This window comes from Atractosteus spatula, chromosome 13 (genome assembly GCF_055471065.1).
Source record: "Atractosteus spatula isolate fAtrSpa1 chromosome 13, fAtrSpa1.hap1, whole genome shotgun sequence".
NCBI lineage: Eukaryota > Metazoa > Chordata > Actinopteri > Semionotiformes > Lepisosteidae > Atractosteus > Atractosteus spatula.
In genome coordinates, this window is record NC_142718.1 from 20,972,195 (window position 1) to 20,990,650 (window position 18,456).

General features: G+C 36.9%; 1 protein-coding gene across 1 annotated transcript; it reads left to right on the forward strand.

Moving 5' to 3' along the window:
* The first annotated feature begins 1,067 nt into the window (after positions 1 to 1,067).
* LOC148821867 (lactase/phlorizin hydrolase-like) lies at positions 1,068 to 16,864 on the forward strand. Its single transcript, XM_088929987.1, has 16 exons — positions 1,068 to 1,679; positions 3,117 to 3,200; positions 3,872 to 3,977; positions 4,663 to 4,747; positions 5,371 to 6,088; positions 6,680 to 7,328; positions 7,767 to 9,323; positions 9,777 to 10,045; positions 10,273 to 10,563; positions 10,919 to 11,117; positions 11,595 to 11,797; positions 12,496 to 12,602; positions 13,034 to 13,165; positions 13,504 to 13,727; positions 15,725 to 15,961; positions 16,632 to 16,864. The coding sequence occupies exons 1-16, from the start codon at positions 1,068 to 1,070 to the stop codon at positions 16,862 to 16,864; spliced, it is 5,706 nt and encodes a 1,901-aa protein (XP_088786113.1).
* Positions 16,865 to 18,456: the final 1,592 nt, after the last annotated feature.

Sequence of the window (18,456 nt, forward strand, 5' to 3'; positions counted from 1 at the left end):
AAGCATCAAAGCCAACATTCCATTTAGATCAGAAAACATTATTGATTTAAAAAAAAATCATTATGTCACCATTTCACTATATCACATACTTTGTATTTCAGTTACAACATAAAATCAGGTATTTCTTAAAATCCCTAAATCTATAGGACAATAAGTGAAAAATTAAGCAAATGAGACCAAGTTCTCATTCATAATAATGTTGACCTGAATACTAGCCTATACAACAAATCATGTACTGGAGCACTTTTAGTGAATTGCTCAAGAGTACAAAAATATATTTGCTCAATTTGAAACGACAACAATTCAGTCTGATATCCACAGTGCTAGACCCTGTTTGTGTTTACTGAACTTCAACAGGGATTCTTGCTTTCAAAGTGATCACTACATATCATCTCTTTGTTTTCATAGAAAAAGCCAGATGCTGAACATGCACCAATTTATGTCATTGGAGATTTTTATCATGCAACCATTAACACTGCACTGGCCAACAATTTTGTTACAAGCTAGTTTTTCCGCAAGAAGAAATCACAAGTTTATACAAAAAAGTGTTAATTTTCGGAGCCAATCAGTGAGAAACAATAAAACTGTAAAATGTACAGACAAACTAACTGACTTTGTTCCATTCCTTTGGAATTTGGCTCCACCTTTGTTTAAAATGTTCTTTAACAATAGTTAAATTACTATTATTTCTTTATTAACGTGCCTTTGCCCTTGCACATGGTAATATATATTTTATGGTTAGGCAATTTGAGAAATCGTTTACTGTAAAAAGATTTCTGCATAGATAAATCACTCAATCTGAAATGATAGAAAAGTGAATCAAGCATTTACATTTATGATCAGGCCTTTATACACTTTAAGTGCAGATAAAAGTGGCATATCTCTTTTAGGTAATCTGTTTTAGGGCTATAGAGCACAGATAACTAGTTATAGCACAGTTGTTTTTTTAATGCTATGACCATGCAATTGTAAAAAAAAAAGATTGCAGTGTGAGATGGTTTAAAGGTTTCACACAAAACATAAGTTTATGTGGCAATAATAGCTTAGAGTGTCTTCACACAGCAAAGATGAGGCAAGATGGAAAGATCCTTCTTCTTCTCCTGTTACCATGCACTTGCTTTGGCAGTGGGGTACAAGACCAAGAAGAATTTATGCTCCTTGGGGGTCCCCTAACTAAAAACTTTGTGAATGCCTTGAACAGAGGAACCCTCAATTTTCAAGCATTGGCTTCAAAGATTCAGGGGGAAGGTGAGGCAGACGTCTTTAATTGTCAATCTCCCCTGCCCCCTTCTGCTCAAGACTATTTCAATTACCTTAGTTCAAGAGGGCTAACTCATTTTAAAGTGATCCTTTCCTGGACAAACCTCCTGCCTGAAGGTGATCCGAAGAACGCTCACCTGGAGACTCTTTCCTGCTACAGGAACTTCCTTGCACAGCTGTCAGAAGCCACTCTCAAGCCTCTCATTGTGCTGCACCATTCGGGTGTGCCTGAGGTCTTGAAGGCAAAGCATGGAGGCTGGGAAAATGAGATATTTGTGAGTCTTTTTGAAGAATATGCCAAATTTGTCTTTTCAAGTTTTGGAGGTCTTGCAGAGTCCTGGATAACATTCAGCCAGTTTTATGAGATGATTGAAGAGGGACACCAGAAAGGTTCGGTCTCCTCCAGCCTTAAAACGCCCGTATTCGAAAATGCTTTTCTTGCCCACAAAAAAGTGTACAGTCTTTACCACCAATTACTTTCTGCTAAAGGTAAGAATTCATCTGGCTCTAGTGTTAATACAATGTCATGAATATTATATCAGAAATATCCTCATTGAGGATGTTTCTAATTCTAAAAAGCAAATATCCGACTACTTTTAAATGATTTCAGATGTGTATATGAATGGATTTTTCTGTAGTTAAGCTCTTGTCTTACAGTCAAAGCAAAAATAGTTAATACCATTTAAAGGACAGCATTGTATAAAGGCCTATTGTGTTTTTTTCTGAAAGTCTGTAGAACAAAGATCTCCTTACTGTTAAGTATTCTACATTTTTCTATAATTTAATTTAAACCAATAAAAGCTACTAAAAATGTATTTCCATTTAATTGGTCTTTAAAGAGTCACAACTACTACAAAAGTTTGACTTAAAAGGGCAAGGACAATGATGTATCCATGTTAAATTGTTAATTTTCCAATGAACTGATTCAGATTTTCGTGTTCTTCCAGTATGTTTTGTTTTGCATGAAAAACAGAATATACCATTATTTTTTAGTCACAAGTCACTCCAAAGGGTTCTAGGAGAAACCTTTTGGACTACAATTACAAGTCATATCTGAGATTATTTATCTTTGAGTAAATGCAACTCTGCAGTTTTTATCTTTATTTCATAGCTTACAAAGGTCAAAATTATATAATGGATCTAGTATAATAATGTTTCAGCAGGGGAGTTATGGGGAGGCACATATAATTTTCATGTTACATTGTATAAAACTGTGAAGAGGCTTCTTATAAAGTGGTTAATTTACTATAATTTACTATAACAAACTAAAATCTAAATCTAAAAGGTCAATTATGGCATCAGTCCTGCAGGATATATACATCAGTTACATTTTTTATTTTCGTGTTTTTGCCTTTTTCTACAATGCTCAATTAGCATTACAGTATGTTGATAACATGAAATATTAATTCATACGCTTTGAGTGCAACTTGCTAAAAGGTATCTCTGATTTTTTTACTACTGCAAAAATTGATAGTGTTCTGGTACATTCATACATTCAGAACACTATCAATTTTTGCTAAGATACAATAATATTGTACAATAATATTTTAGGAGTTTAACCTAGTAAACCTATTTCCTAGTATTCTTAAGATAATACTTGTTTATATTTCTCTAACAACATATGCTCTTTTAATCTTCTTACAGGTGGACAGATCTCCCTTGGAATGAAAGCTAGTGACATTAAGAGAAAAAACATTTTTTACCAAACTGACAATATGTACAAGGTAATGATGAAGCAGGTATTTAATGCATGAAACATGAAAATCTGTATTAAGTCTGATGTCCAGACACATTCATTAAGTGAATGTAACAGAAAGTATTAAGGAAATAATATTAATATTCTTTTTTTCATTTAGGGATTTATAGATTTCCTTGCTGTGCACGTCAACTATGACTGTAAATTGGAAACAAACTTGCAGGATGAATTTTTAAAGATACAGGTAACAAATACAGCACAACTGTCTCAAATTACTTATTTACCTTCATAAAGTAAAAAAAAAAACAGGGAATGAAAGTAAACAGAATTACAAAAATACTGCATATGAAGACTGAAATGGGTGGCATAGAGGCTAACATTGCTGTCTTACAGCACTGGGGCCTTCGGTTCAATTCCTGGGGCGGTATCTGGGTGGAATTTGTATGGTCTCCCCATGTTTGCATGGATTTCCTGCAGGTGCTTTAGTTTCCAAAGCCCAAAAAGCATACTGGTAGGTTAATTGGCTTCTGGAAAAAGTGTGTGTGTGTGTTTTTGTGTCTGTGTATGTCCTGCGATGGACTGGCGTCTTGTCCAGGGTGTACCCTGCCTTGCACCCGTTGCTTGTGTAGGCTGCGAATCCCCTGCCTTCGTGTACTGGTTGAAGAAGTTGGAAAATGGAAAAATGGATCAAGGCTGAAATCAAGAAGAATGCTTTACGCCTTGTGAAGTTTAACAGTACAATAAATTCTAGACTTAGAATTATGATAAAACCAATTCAGGTAAAAAAAACCTTAAGATTTCCTTTAGTCATTCTCCACTGTCATGAAACACCGCGATATGTGAAATGTGAAATATGTGAAAATAAAGATATACTACCATGAGCAATTGTTTTATTTGAGGCTATTCATCATTCAGGGAGCCATGTTTAATGATGTGCCAGTTTTGATCTACGAGTTGCATGGTGAAGGCTGTAGCTCAGCATATGACCATCAGTTCCAGCCCCTAGCCAGTTTACTGAAAGGTAAGGTGACAAATACCTCCATTCTGTGAAACTGAATTATGATTTTGTATTACCTTTAGCCCATTGTTTTTGAGTACTGGTTCTTATTAATCTATTGTCTGTTCAAATTAAATAAATTTAAAAGTTGGGGCCTTATCTGAACCAATTATTTAGTTAATCATACATTTTTAATCATTTTCTGCTTCAAAAAGGACAAAGTTTTCAAGTTACTGGTTTCATGCATGATTCTTTGTATGTGAAATAAAGCTCTGACAGTACTAGAACTGAAAACAATTCACTATAGTTTTATTAGAAATGTATTAGTTGAATTTGGGGGCTCAATTAAATAATTATAATTATAATAAATAATTAAGATTTACTTATTGTCAGATAAGTCTAACATCAAGTCAAAGGGATACAGTATCTGAAGTGATGTGACTTATTTATGGTATTGACTTGCATTGTGAAGTTGCAAATCTGAGTGCTTTATAAGACATTTTATAGTCTTGAAATAGTACTGTAATGGTGAACAAGATTTTAAAATCTAATATTTGCCTTTTAGTGAGTATCAATAGTGTCAAAATCATATTTTGCATTTCTTAAGAAAACCTCACTTTCACTCTTCCTAAAATAATCTAAACTATACATATGTTCTTGATATTGTTCCCTGAAGAATGATACTTCACAGTATATTACAATTTCACAGCTCTGCAACAGAATGAACTGAGGATCATGGGATGTGACATCATTGACCTCTTTGACCAATTGACTGTGAAGAACAACTCACAAGGGTATTTTTTTGTGTCTTTAACAGGTTTTGAGAAACTTACAGGCATTGTGATTATGTAGTCGAGATGTTGGAAGCATATTAATACTGAAAAAAAGAAATTCATGTTGAATGTTGCTTGCCGAGAAAGTCTTCAGCTCCCTCACACTCTTGAATTAGATGATGCAGTTAGAAAATGAATGGATGGAATATTGAAAGTCCAACGTTAATATGAAAAGCCCTTTTACAATATTTGCTCCATATTGCAGTTTCCAATACAGTTATGTAGTACATATTGTATGAAAAACTAAAAAATAATAGAAGAGTTTTTGTATTGTTAATTTAAACAACAAAACTGATTATGCTAAAGAATGTTAATGGTGCTAACATAAACAATATTATCATACATAATATAATACTAGCCTAGTTGACATATTTCCTGAGTAAAAATTCTGAATTTAAATTCAAAATATGTAGGCAGTTATGCCTCGTGAAAATTTATTTACCAAATGTGTTCTTAAATCTGAGCGTTACTTTCAATGTACTTTTCTTTTTCTAATCTAACTTTAATCATGCTTCCAACTAAAAATACTTATAGTGGATTCTGTTCACTGATATTTTCTTTTCTTTCATTTACCTTTAATCCAGTCAACTGAGTGAGCTCAAAGCTTCAGAGAAGGCTGCTGCTGAGAGCTCTAAGACTACAGTGATCAACCATTCGCTCTTCTCATCTTATCAGACTGTTTGGGCAAAGTTTGCAGACCAACCAGTGTCTGAACAAGACCTTTTCCTCAATAGTACCTTTCCAGATGGTTTTCAGTGGGGCACGTCCAGCGAATCATTCAAGGTGGAAGGTGGCTGGGCAGAACACGGGAAGGGAGAGACAATCTGGGATCGGTTTTCCCACGAGGGGAATGTCTTCCAGAACCAGACAGCTGACCTGGCTTGTGATAGCTACAATAAAATCGATTATGATGTTTACCTCTTGAGAGGCCTCGTCAGCAAGACATACCAGTTCTCCATTTCTTGGGCTAGAATCTTCCCCACTGGCCACAATAACAGCTTAAACGAGAAAGGTGCTCTTTATTACGACAAACTCATTGACAGTCTTCTGCAGTCCAACATTCAGCCGGTAGTGACTCTCTATCACTGGGACCTGCCTCAGGTCCTGCAGGACCAGGGTGGCTGGCAGAATGAATCCATCATACAAGCATTCAAGGAATATGCAGACTTTTGCTTTTCTAGGTTTGGAGACCGTGTGAAAGTTTGGAACACTTTCAGCAGCCCTTGGGTTGTTAGTTATGCAGGGTATGGTACTGGACAGCACCCTCCTGGAATCTCTGACCCAATAATTGCTTCCTACCAGGTACATACAGCAACACTGATGTTTGAAACATCAGAAACAGAAACCAAGTAATAGCATTCCAATAAAACTAAAGAACATTGACATTTCAGTCTTAATAAAGGATACAAAGTATCACATCTGCAATATGTGTGACATATTGTAGTCAACACAAGCAGGGATTACCAAAGGTAAAGCAGAATATGGCAACTTCTAAAGTTTTTACTCCAGTAAATATGTTTAATTTATTTTGATGTCCAAATAAAATACAGCAAAAAGAAAATCCAAAACTAGAAGTAGGAAAAGGTTTTTTCTAATTTCTGTTCCACACTTTCTTTGGCCCTTTCCAGATATGCATCTGTAAGTGTTTTTGGCACATTCAAACTGTTTGAGAGAAGCTTTTGTACTGAAGAAAAGGTGTTTGAAAATTGTCTTGTAAATGTAAAAATGGCAATTAGTGCATTTCCAGGTGGATGCTGCACATTGGTGGTGGTGGAGGGGAGTCCCCATTACCTGTAAAGCGCTTTGAGTGGAGTGTCCAGAAAAGCGCTATATAAGTGTAAGCAATTATTATTATTATTTCTGTTCATTGCTGTCTTCTTCTTTTTTATGAAGGTGACTCACATGATAATCAAAGCCCATGCTGAGGCCTGGCATGTTTATAATGACAAATACCGACCTCTCCAAGGAGGAAAAGTGGGTATTGCCTTAAATTCTAACTGGGCAGAGCCCAAGAATTCTTCCAGCCTTCAGGATGTGGAGGCTGCAGAGCGCTACCTGCAGTTCATGCTGGGCTGGTTCGCTCACCCTCTTTTCGTCAATGGTGATTATCCAGAAATACTGAAAAAACAGATTGAGCAGAAAAACCAGGAATGTCCCCAGAAAGAGCTGGCTAGGCTTCCACTTTTTACTGAAGCAGAGAAGTTGAAAATTAAAGGAGCAGCTGATTTCTTTGGACTCAACCATTACACATCTCGGCTGATCAGTACCAGCCCTAAAGTCTGCAACCCAGGACCACATAATGTAGGGGATTTCAAAGAGGATGTTGATCCCTCTTGGCCAAAGACTGCCTCTCCCTGGATTTTCTCAGTCCCATGGGGGATTCGACGGCTCCTTAATTTTATAGCCGCAGAATACACATCTGCCTCTAGAGTTCCCATTTACATAACAGGAAATGGAATGCCGACAGAATACAACGGAGAGGTTCTCAATGATACACAGCGTATTCATTTTCTTAACAGTTACATTAATGAAGCTTTGAAGGGTGAGTGTTTACTGAGTTTTGATATTTTCTCTGTTCATTTCACAATACTTCCTTCCAATTCAGGGTTGTCCGTCTTCATTTAGATAACTGTGGCTATGCAGATTAACTAAATTCAATGTATTTATTAAATGCATTTAATGTACAAATCACTTTGTTTATAGTTTGTATCACCATAAATTCCCTGTAGATTTAAAGAGTATATGCCAAATGTCTTGAAATCTTAAAAGTACAATAAAAGTGCCTCATGTTCAATAATTGTGCAAAGACTTCTCAGGAAGGTTAGGACTGACTTTTCTGGTGGATTTAAAAGATATTTTCCACATTCTCTCAGATTAATTTAAATGTATTGAACAGAATGTTTTGATTGACTGATTTAAAATGTACTTTATTCTGCATTATGTATGAAAAGTTAACATTAATTTAATTTTATTTCATCAGCGATACAGATAGATGGGGTGGATGTGAGAGGCTTCACTGTGCAGTCACTGATGGATTGTTTTGAAGGCCCGGAAGGTTATAGTCAGAGGTTTGGTTTGCATTATGTAAACTTTGAAGACATTAACAGGCCAAGAACACCAAAAAAATCAGCCTATTTCTATTCACAAATCATTAAAAATAATGGATTTATAAGCAGAAAAGACATGATATTGCCCCAAAATCTTATTTCTCAACCTAAGGTTACCAAGCTGCCTGGTCTACCTCCATCAGATGTCCCCTCAAAAGCTAAGATTGTCTGGGAGAAGTTTTCTCGCCAATCCAAATTCGAGAGGAAGCTTTTCCACTATGGAACCTTCTCAGAAGGATTTCAGTGGGGTGTGTCAACCTCAGCCTATCAGATCGAAGGTGCATGGAATACTGATGGGAAGGGACCAAGTGTTTGGGACACTTTTACACACAAGCCCAACAGCATCAAGAACAATGACACTGGGGATGTGGCCTGTGATAGCTACAATAAAATAGAGGAAGACCTGTACATGTTAAGGGCTTTGAACGCTAAGTCTTATAGATTCTCTTTGTCCTGGCCAAGGATTTTTCCTGATGGTAGAATCAGATCACTGAATGAGAAAGGTGTGGAGTATTACAACAGACTCATCAATGGTCTCCTGGCTTATAATATAACTCCAATGGTAACCATCTATCACTGGGACCTTCCTCAAGCCTTGCAGGATATTAAAGGTTGGGAGAATGAGCAGATGATTGAAATATTCAATGAATTTGCTGACTTCTGTTTTGCAACCTTTGGAGACAGAATCAAGTTCTGGATGACTTTTAACCAGCCCCATACTATTGCATGGGCAGGCTATGCCAAAGGATTGATGCCTCCCAATGTGAAGAGTCCAGGAGATGCCCCTTATAGAGTTGCTCACAATCTCTTAAAAGCTCATGCTATGGCTTATCACACATATGACAAGAAATACAGAAGTCTCCAAGGTGGTTTGGTCTCCCTAAGCCTTAATACTGACTGGGTAGAACCCAAGGATGTAAATGTACCCAGAGAAATAGTGGCTGCTGACCGTTACCTCCAGTTCCATCTTGGTTGGTTTGCACACCCCATTTTTAAAAACGGGGACTACCCAGATGCACTGAAATGGCAGGTAGGTAACAAAAGTGAGTTGCAAGGCCTGCCAGAATCTAGGCTTCCCACTTTTACAGAGCAAGAGAAGGCCTATATCCAGGGAACTGCTGATGTCTTCTGTATTAATGCTTATACCACTAAAATTGTGCATCATGTAACCGCCAGGCTAAAGCCCTATTCTTATGATTATGATCGGGATCTTGGTGAAGCAGTAGAAAATGACTGGCCTAGTACTGCTCTGAAAGAGTTTAGAGCTGTTGCCTGGGGCCTGAGAAGACTTCTGAACTGGATAAAGGAGGAATATGGCAACCCAGAAATCTATATCACTGAGAATGGGGTGTCAACTGATTCAAAATCTACTGTGGATGACACAGATCGAATGTTCTTTTATAAAACTTACATTGATGAAGCACTGAAAGGTAAGATTTTTAAGTTGTTTTGCAGTGCATATGAAGCTTCCAAATGAATATTCCTAATTCAAGGATTAAGTTGAATACATATTGATATCTTTAGTTTGGTTCTAGGACAACTGGACAATTGATTAAATATAACGTTGGTCTGGTTTGATCCTACACAGTACAAACAAATTAATTCATATAGCCTTTATGAATTGAATAAACTGGCATGTATTTTAAAGTAAATTTCTAGTTAAAAAGTTTTTCCTGATGTGCATTTTTAGAATAGTAACCAAGCAATCAAGGTCATCAGGATGACAATACTTTAAATTATGTAATTATGTGTTCAGAACAATAGAGTGAGTATAGAGTGGCATGCTTTCATTTCAAGTAGTAAATTAAATATAGATTTAATTCATTGGATATCAGAATGGATGTGAAAACACAAATACAATGTTTGTGCTGTTTATATTACAGCTTACAATTTGGATGGTGTAAGATTAAAAGGATACACAGCCTGGTCTCTGATGGACTCTTTTGAATGGCTGGAGGGCTACAATGTTGGCTTTGGTCTTCATCATGTGGACTTCAAGAACCCAATTCGACCAAGAACCCCCAAACGCTCTGCTCATTACTTTTTTCAAGTCATAAAAAATAACGGATTCCCTATACCAGATGATGAAAAGCTCTTGTATGCACAGTTTAGAAAGGATTTTGCTTGGAGTGTTGCAACAGCATCTTATCAGGTAAATTAGCTCATTTTGAGCAGTTTCTTCCAACTAAAAAGAAGGAAATAATACTTAAAAACTTGTTTTAATAATGACCTCATTGATGGGAAATATGTACTTAAAAGTCACATAACAGGTATGAAATACTCCACTCCAGTGTTTAGGATAATGATTATTTGATTATATTAAACCATTGGCACAGTTAAACAAGGCTGATTGCACAAACGTTTTTTCCATAATTAAAGATTGAAGGAGGCTGGAGGGCCGATGGAAAGGGAGTGAGCATCTGGGACACCTTTGCACACACTCCATTGAAAGTGGGTAATGATGAGAATGGAGATATTGCTTGTGACAGCTACAACAAAATTGATGAGGATGTGGCTATGCTGAAAAAGCTCGGGGTGACACACTATCGCTTCTCCATATCTTGGCCAAGGGTTCTACCTGATGGAACCCCAAGGTACATTAATGAAAAGGGACTCAACTATTATCATCGTCTTATTGATACACTTCTTGCTGCTAACATACAGCCACAGGTAAGCTGTGAACACACTGCATAAATAAAATAAGCATTTGGATAAACTGACCTTTGTGTTATCTTGTTTCATCCAGTGTATGTTTTACAAAATGATGGTGGGTTTTGATTAGGCGACAGAAGTTTCACTATACTTTACACTATACTATATTATTTTGTTTTAGTGCTAATGGTAAGCCTTTACTAAAACTATTGGGAAGACATAAAGAAATAATATAATTAAAATACTATTAAAGAACTGACCTTTTCTGCTTAAACACTATCCTTCATTATAGTGGATTGATTGTTTTCTGCGATGGGATATTAAACAGAGACTTGATGTGACTTGAATTTGTTGTGCTCTATTGTCTGTATAGGTGACCTTGTACCACTGGGATCTTCCTCAGGCTCTGCAGGATGAGGGGGGTTGGGAAAATGAAACCATTGTACAGAGATTTAAGAGTTATGCTGATGTCATTTTCAGCAGGCTAGGGGAAAAAGTGAAATTCTGGATCACAATCAATGAGCCCTATAATGTGGCAAACATAGGACATGGCTATGGAACAGCTGCACCAGGTACAGTATGGGATTCTCCCTTGGCAGGGCAACAGTCTGGTGCTTGATATAAGCAAGAATATTTTTTAACCTCTTAGTACTATATGGAGAAAATTGAATGCTCAAAATATAATTTGAAAAAAGTCAAAAAGGTGGAGAGACGTGTCCTCATCCCATTAATTTATAAATTTGTTCAGGTGGAAACTTAAATCGTAACCATTTGTATGTGCTTGGGTGTTGATGTGTGTTTTCAACTCAGCAGGACATCTTTCAAGACAAATAAGAAAACATAGACGCAGGCTCAGACAAAAAAGCATCATTGTGATCACCATGTTATATTATTTGAACAGTATCATGTTCTGAATGAGCAGGTCCTGCCATTTATACTGCTGCAGACAATTTCCATTTTTCATATGGAACAAATATCCCCCTGAGACTTAAATTTCATAACTGGTGTAACAGTAAATATTGCTTGATTTTTACCTTTCTGTTTAAAAGGAATCAGCTTTAGGCCAGGCACAGCGCCTTATGTGGTTGGCCATAACCTTCTTAAAGCTCATGCTGAAGCCTGGCACCTTTACAATGACAAATACAGACAAAAGCAGGGTGGACTAATCTCCATTACCATCAACTCAGACTGGACAGAGCCAAGGAACCCCTACAAACAAGAGGACATTGATGCTGCTAGGCGCGTTCTACAGGTAGTGGACTTGGAAAACTCTGAACTACGCCTACAATTAGGATGAGGGTTATTTAAGTTGTTTTTTTCAAATAAGATATCATTATAGTAAGACTAGCATCATAATGCTGCGAGCTACAATAGATAACAGCATGTTAGTTTATGTTTATATCTAAACTTTAAATGATGGTATAATTGATGGTATAATGACCAATTAAGTTATTTTGATTCTATTTTGGAGAAGTGTTGTACTTCCATCTCATGCAGGGTGTATTGTGCCTTGCACCTATTGCTTGCCAGGATATCCTCTGACTCCCCTGCCACCCTGTATTAGAAATAGTGGTTAGAAAATGGATGGATGGATAAACTGATGGTATACTGCCATCTGGTGTACTATTGAAATAAATACAAATGCTCTTGTCAGATGCAGCTTTATTAGATTGCAGTATTTTTAATTATTACATACTAAAGATGACACAGTTGCTCTTAAATTTGAAAACTATTATTTTCACCAATTATAATTGAGCATACATTCCTATGAAATTACCATGCAAAAGGCAATTCATTACAGCTGAACAAACATTTCATTGTCGTTGTAGAGAATTCTCTGCAGGCACTGTTGTGTATTCAAAAACAGTTTAATTTGTTTTAAAGAAAAAACATTTTATTTACTCCTCACCAGTTATTGATGCTGAAGTGAAATGTTTTATTTCACTATAGTTTTATATAGGATGGTTTGCTCACCCTGTGTTTAATGGAGATTATAATGAACTGATGAAGACAAGAATTGGAGAAAGGAGCTTGGCTGCTGGTCTTTCAAAGTCTCGGTAAGATGTTTAAATTCATTAACTGGATAACCATTGTTTCATTAGGGACCAGCTTTTGAAGACAAAGATTAAAATGGTTTCTGTTGGTTTATAGTCAAATCCACTTTACAGTGCATTTGTTGCAGTAAGTTGCCATTTACATTTTGTAACTTTAAAGCTGTAGGGAAAAAGGGATACAATGAAAGTGGGTATATAAGCGTAATGGCTTGACAGAGCAATATAATAGGGAATTGAGGGGATAAAAGGACAAAAATATATCAAAGGTAAGAGTAAGTTAGCCCAAACAGAGCTATTGCTTTAATAATAAGTGTTGTTTTTAAGTCTATGGAACATGTCAAACTCTTGTACAGCAACAGGAATCGCAATTATCTGGGTACCTTCTCTAAATTGATAAATAAACCTCAAGAGGTGAAGATTTTGTTTCTGCTTAGCCTTCCAGAGTTCACAGAAGAAGAGATAAGGAGAATTAAAGGTACCCATGATTACTTTGGATTTAATCACTATACTACAGTCCTGACATTTAATGTGGATTATAAGAATCTTCAGCATTATGATGCAGACAGGTATGTCTTTTAATGTGGAATAATATTAAATAATAATGGGTAGTAAAAGCAAATGTTTGGGACTGGTTCCAGCAGTCAGACCAATGTATTCTGTTTCTGGACTTTGAGAAGGGGTTATAAATGTGGGTAAATTTTACTAGATGACAAAAAATACATTCTATGCAGCCATAAAATGACTGGAAGTATATTGTTTCACTGAGCTTTCAATTACTCCTAAAATAAACCATTGTAGATACAATTTAAAGACAGAATAATGTCAACATTTGAATTACTGAGTATACAAAACCGCAAAATGCGGTTTAATTTTGTTAAATAAGAAATGCTTTGTTTTACCCTAGGGGGGCAGGAACAATTGCCGATCGTGCCTGGCTGGACTCTGGGTCAGCATGGCTAAAGGTCACACCTTTTGGGTTTAGAAGAATCTTAAACTTCATTAAGGAGGAGTATGGGAACCCCCCTATTTATATCACCGAAAATGGTATCTCTGAGCGTGGCCCTATTAATCTGAATGATGACCACAGAATTCATTACCATGATAACTATATCAATCAGGCTCTGAAAGGTGAAGTACAAATCTATCCTGTTTCTGTTTTCCCATTTACTGTAACTACAAAGTGGAAATAGATTTTTTTTCAGTATTGTATCAGAAAAGAGTTCACCTAGAAATTTGTCATTATTGTTTTTACACATATACCTATTTAGTTTACGTCTTTCTCCACTTATTAAATTAATATACAATAGATTCACTAATCTGAAAAACAATTAAATAAAAGTAGAACACAACTAGATTAGAAAGATTTGGTCTCTTCTTTTGAAGATGTACAGTCTGCATCAGAAAGTTGTCTCAGCCCTTGTGGGCACATCTAGGCTTTCATCTGCTGATAAAAGTTGATAAAAGATTACTAATGAGAGAGGTCAATTCAGCCAATTTAGCTTATTTGATTGACAACTGCAAAATGGTTAACACATAGCCTATCAAAAGGCAGCATGATGATTTTCCACCAACTGGTAGATAGCACCATTGCATAGTTCCAAGACCCTGGGTTTGATCCTTTCCTACATCCTGGGGCTGATCCCTGTATTCACATGGGTTTTCTCAGAGTACTCTGATTTCCTCACAGCCTTTAAGGACATCTGCTAAATTCTTCATTTTATCAAGAATTGTTCTGTTAGGGGTGGCTGTGATGCCTATATTCAAGTAATGGGTTTGTAAATTATCAAAACCTTTAGCCAGACAGGTACACAAAACTACCTGTACACAAAACTATTGGTATGTTCACAGAAGATTTCTAGAAGCAGACACATTGATTTCTTTTATTGTTGCTTAAGCACTGGTATTTCAGTGGATACTTCCAAGCATACCTGAGATAAATTCTAACATGTTGTTATTTCACCACCTATCTTAATCCAAAGATCCAGCATTATTATGCTCTCAACATAGATGATTATTTTATTTGTCATGATATAGACAGTGATTCTTGATCCTGTCACGGGAGCCGGGTCAGACTCCTGTGAAGTGTGTTGATAAGACTCTGTGCGTGACGGTATAATCCGGAAGAGTTGGGAAAAGGACATCAGGGGAAGACACAGCAGGGTTAGGTCAGGTTGAAAGACAGGGGGCGGTGACAGTGGTGATCCAGTGCACAGGGGGAAGAGTGCAGGCAACCAAATCCAGGGAATTCCAAAAGTGGTAGTCAGGGCGCAGACCGTAATCAAGAGCCGGAAGATCCATCCAAGACTCAGACGATTAAAACCAGGGAACGGGGAACTAGGACCAGGAACACGGAGATAAAAACATGACGGGACTAGATGCTCCGAGCCCCCGGGCCATGAACCTTTCCTTTCATTTTGGATTTCCCCTTTGGATTTCTACTGGACTGTTTGCCTTGGCCACACCTCCCCCGTGCACCAGCGCACTTCAGACATGCCCCCCTGTTTTCATCCCCATATTCCTGCATGACTTTTTCCCCAGTGTTTCCTCACTATTCCGGATTGTGTCGTCCGCATAGGGTCCGAAAAGAACTGTCCGTTACAGGGACGAGACACAGGTGAAAGTACTAAAACTAAAAACAATACAAAAAAGGTGGGAGCGCCCTCTAGAGGAGGGATGACGCCCATAACAGATCCTGAGTCATCTTTGAGCATGCCTAATCTCAGCTGTTTCCTTTGTTGTCAAATCTTTGCTATCACCATACAGTACATGCACACATTTCCACCTTATTTAAACAACAATTGATAATAATCCCGATAGCAGCTGTCCTTCACTCAAAAAACTAAGTTTCATTGTGTAAAGAAATAAAGATCATTCAAATTAGCCAGAAAACAAAAAGCTGTAGTTAATGCAAATAGGTTGTTCTAACACCTTATTTACTGGTTTTAATCTCATAAATCCAGTATGCTTTCCTATAGTAAGTGGTCTTAAACTGTGATGTTCAATCAGAAAATTCAATGTGACATCTTGTAATTGGAACTTTTAAATCTACTATATTGAAAATTGTAAAGTATCACAAACAACTCCTTAAGTTTAGCATTTGTACTGATTGCGTGTTCTTTACACAGCTTATATTTTGGATGGTGTGGATATTCGAGGATACACAGTCTGGACACTAATGGATAATCTGGAGTGGGCTACAGGCTTTGCAGAGAGGTTTGGTTTATTCTATGTCAACCAGTCTGATCCTAGCTTGCCTCGCATTCCCAAACAATCTTCCAGACGATATTCCACAATCATACGGTGCAACGGATTCCCAGACCCAACACAAGGTCCTCATGGTTGTCTTCAAATAGAACCAGAAAGTAAGATACTTCATTTATTATTCACATTTTCCCTGATCTGTGGAGCTCTCCATTGGGCATTTCACTCTTTAGGTTAACCTAAGTCAAAACAGCTAAGTCACTCTGAAGCTACTCTACCTACTAAGTTTATATCTTAGTGCGGTTTAAATACAGTCCAAAGCATTGGCCATAAGCAGTGTGAGTGAGTTAGTGGCTCTGAACTGTCATAGGTTCTACAATATCTCTTGTACTTATGTATGTGTATAGTAGCCAGAGTGATTTACATCTTCCGGTAACTCTGTTACTGTAGGTACTGTACCTGCATCCTGAAGGAATAGGAAATAAGTATGTGCACCTATTGAGCTCAGCTGACTTCATAATTATTGTGCACTACGTGCTGTTTGTCTGAATCATTTAGGACAGCAGTGGTGCTGGAAGCTTAATGACAAATGGAAATGTTCACATTAAGGTTTATGCTAAATGGAGTGATGGTTGTGGGGCAGTTGTTATCTGGTTTACTTAGTTTCTGTCACATACTGTATATTTTAACCTTCAGATTTTACATTTCAAATGTCAATAAACACTCTTTGAAAATGCTCAGGTACACCATTGAAAAGAAACATTTATATTTTTAGATATTATACTTTTTATTGCATGTGCAATTTATTGTACCTTTGTATTTATTACACAGGTTCTACCACAGCTTCCACTGTCATGAAGCCCACAGACACCCCCAGACCTTCCCCAGTACAAAGAATTAATTTCCTGGGGATGGAAGTATCATCGTCTGACGCAGAAGTTGCTCTTTACATTCTCTTAGCTTTTTCAGTAGTTGGTGCAATTACAACCTTTTTTGTATCATACCGGTATTTGAAAACAAAATCAAATTTTAAACACCACGTTGAAAACATTAGTCTGCAATGAATGAAAGAAAATAATCAATTGGTGCTTTTGTTCCTCCTTCAACGGTTGTCTATGATACTGAGTCCCCTAATTTTATTGTATGAAGACAATTAGTATTTTTAGTGTTTCACAAGTAAAAGATCACTGAATTTCCTTTTTATATTTTAATATGATCTATCATTCCACAAATGATAGCATCATTTATGCATCCATCCATTTAGGAGTTTTTAATTAGCCAGGCACTGCTATCAGTGACACAAAAAGAAATTTAGACAAAATAATACACAATATTGCATTGTATGACTTACTGGTTACACTATAAAACAAAATAAAGTAAAATGTACCACAAGAGCAACAGTAAATGTGACCACAGAGCAGTGCAGGGAAGCATAGATGCACAAATAAAATCCATTCCAGTTCTCAGTTACTTATTCTTACTGTCAGAGATTACTGTACAAGGCCATGCAATAATAAAATTATAAACGAGTTTATATGAAACAGCTGGCGCATGGCAAATGAAAAATAAAATGATTAAGACAAAGGGACAGAACAAAGAAACTTCATAAAATGCACATGACCAGTGCACCACCAGTCTATTGTGCCTGATGTGTGCCACACATGCCAAATATAAGGCACCCTTAATGAATTAATAAATACTGCTCTACTTAATGTCAGTGGAGGATAAAATAGTTTTAATGGAGGAACAATAATAGTCTTTTTATAAACATTTCTTTGATCAGGTAATAATGAGAGTGAGCTCTCTGTAGCTGTCAGGTCTGCAGTCTTTGGAGATGCTAAGGGGAAGTCTCCTTGCTGGGTTTAATGCACCGATTAAAAGAGCTCATCTCAGCACGGCAGATGTGAAACAAACAGGAAGCAAAATAAAGCTGGGGAACACATCCTGAAAATGAAAGGCTTTACACTGAAGAGAAAATTTATAAATGATCTAATTAGCAAGATGAAAGTCAGCTTTTCATCGTCAGGTGACACTTTAAAATGCATAATATTAAACACATCAACATATAAATAAAAAATCCGCAACTGGTCTAGGGTGTGATAGTCATTCTCGTAGTGTCACCCCAGCAGAGAAAACAGACAAAAAGCAAATTCTGATGGCCTCCAAACATAATTGCCAGGACCTTTGCTGCTGAGAGAATTGTTTTGAACTTCTCTGCTGGAGGCTACAATGGAATTTCCATGTCATGAATACTGGATACCCTGGATAATTTTTGTGTGGTATGTTACATTCACATTTTGCAAGAACTGTGGACCACATCTACATAATAACCCTTTTGAAAACTCACCTAAAGGTTTCTAGAGAGAGTTGGGAGATTTGGGAAAAAAACACCCCAGTCTCTGCTTATTCTTTAAAGTATGTCTTTTGGTCATCAAAGGCTTTGTGCCACACCCACACCAATTTCCATCACATGACATGGCATCTGTATAACTCTTTGAATTTCAGAATTAGAACACATCATGCACTTCAGTTCCTAAGCACATTTGTGCTGCCAGCTTTAACCTGGTACTTGACACTACCATATGGCAGACTAGGTTACTACATATACTCAAACTTGCTCGGGTAACTTGTTTTCAGCCATAGGACATCTTGTTGC

Coding starts and splice junctions, on each gene's coding strand:
- LOC148821867 (XM_088929987.1), top strand. CDS start 1,068: ATGAGGCAAGATGGAAAGATCCTTCTTCTTCTCCTGTTACCATGCACT. Junction 9,324..9,776: donor CATTGATGAAGCACTGAAAG/GTAAGATTTTTA, acceptor TTTATATTACAG/CTTACAATTTGGATGGTGTA. Junction 13,728..15,724: donor TATCAATCAGGCTCTGAAAG/GTGAAGTACAAA, acceptor TTCTTTACACAG/CTTATATTTTGGATGGTGTG.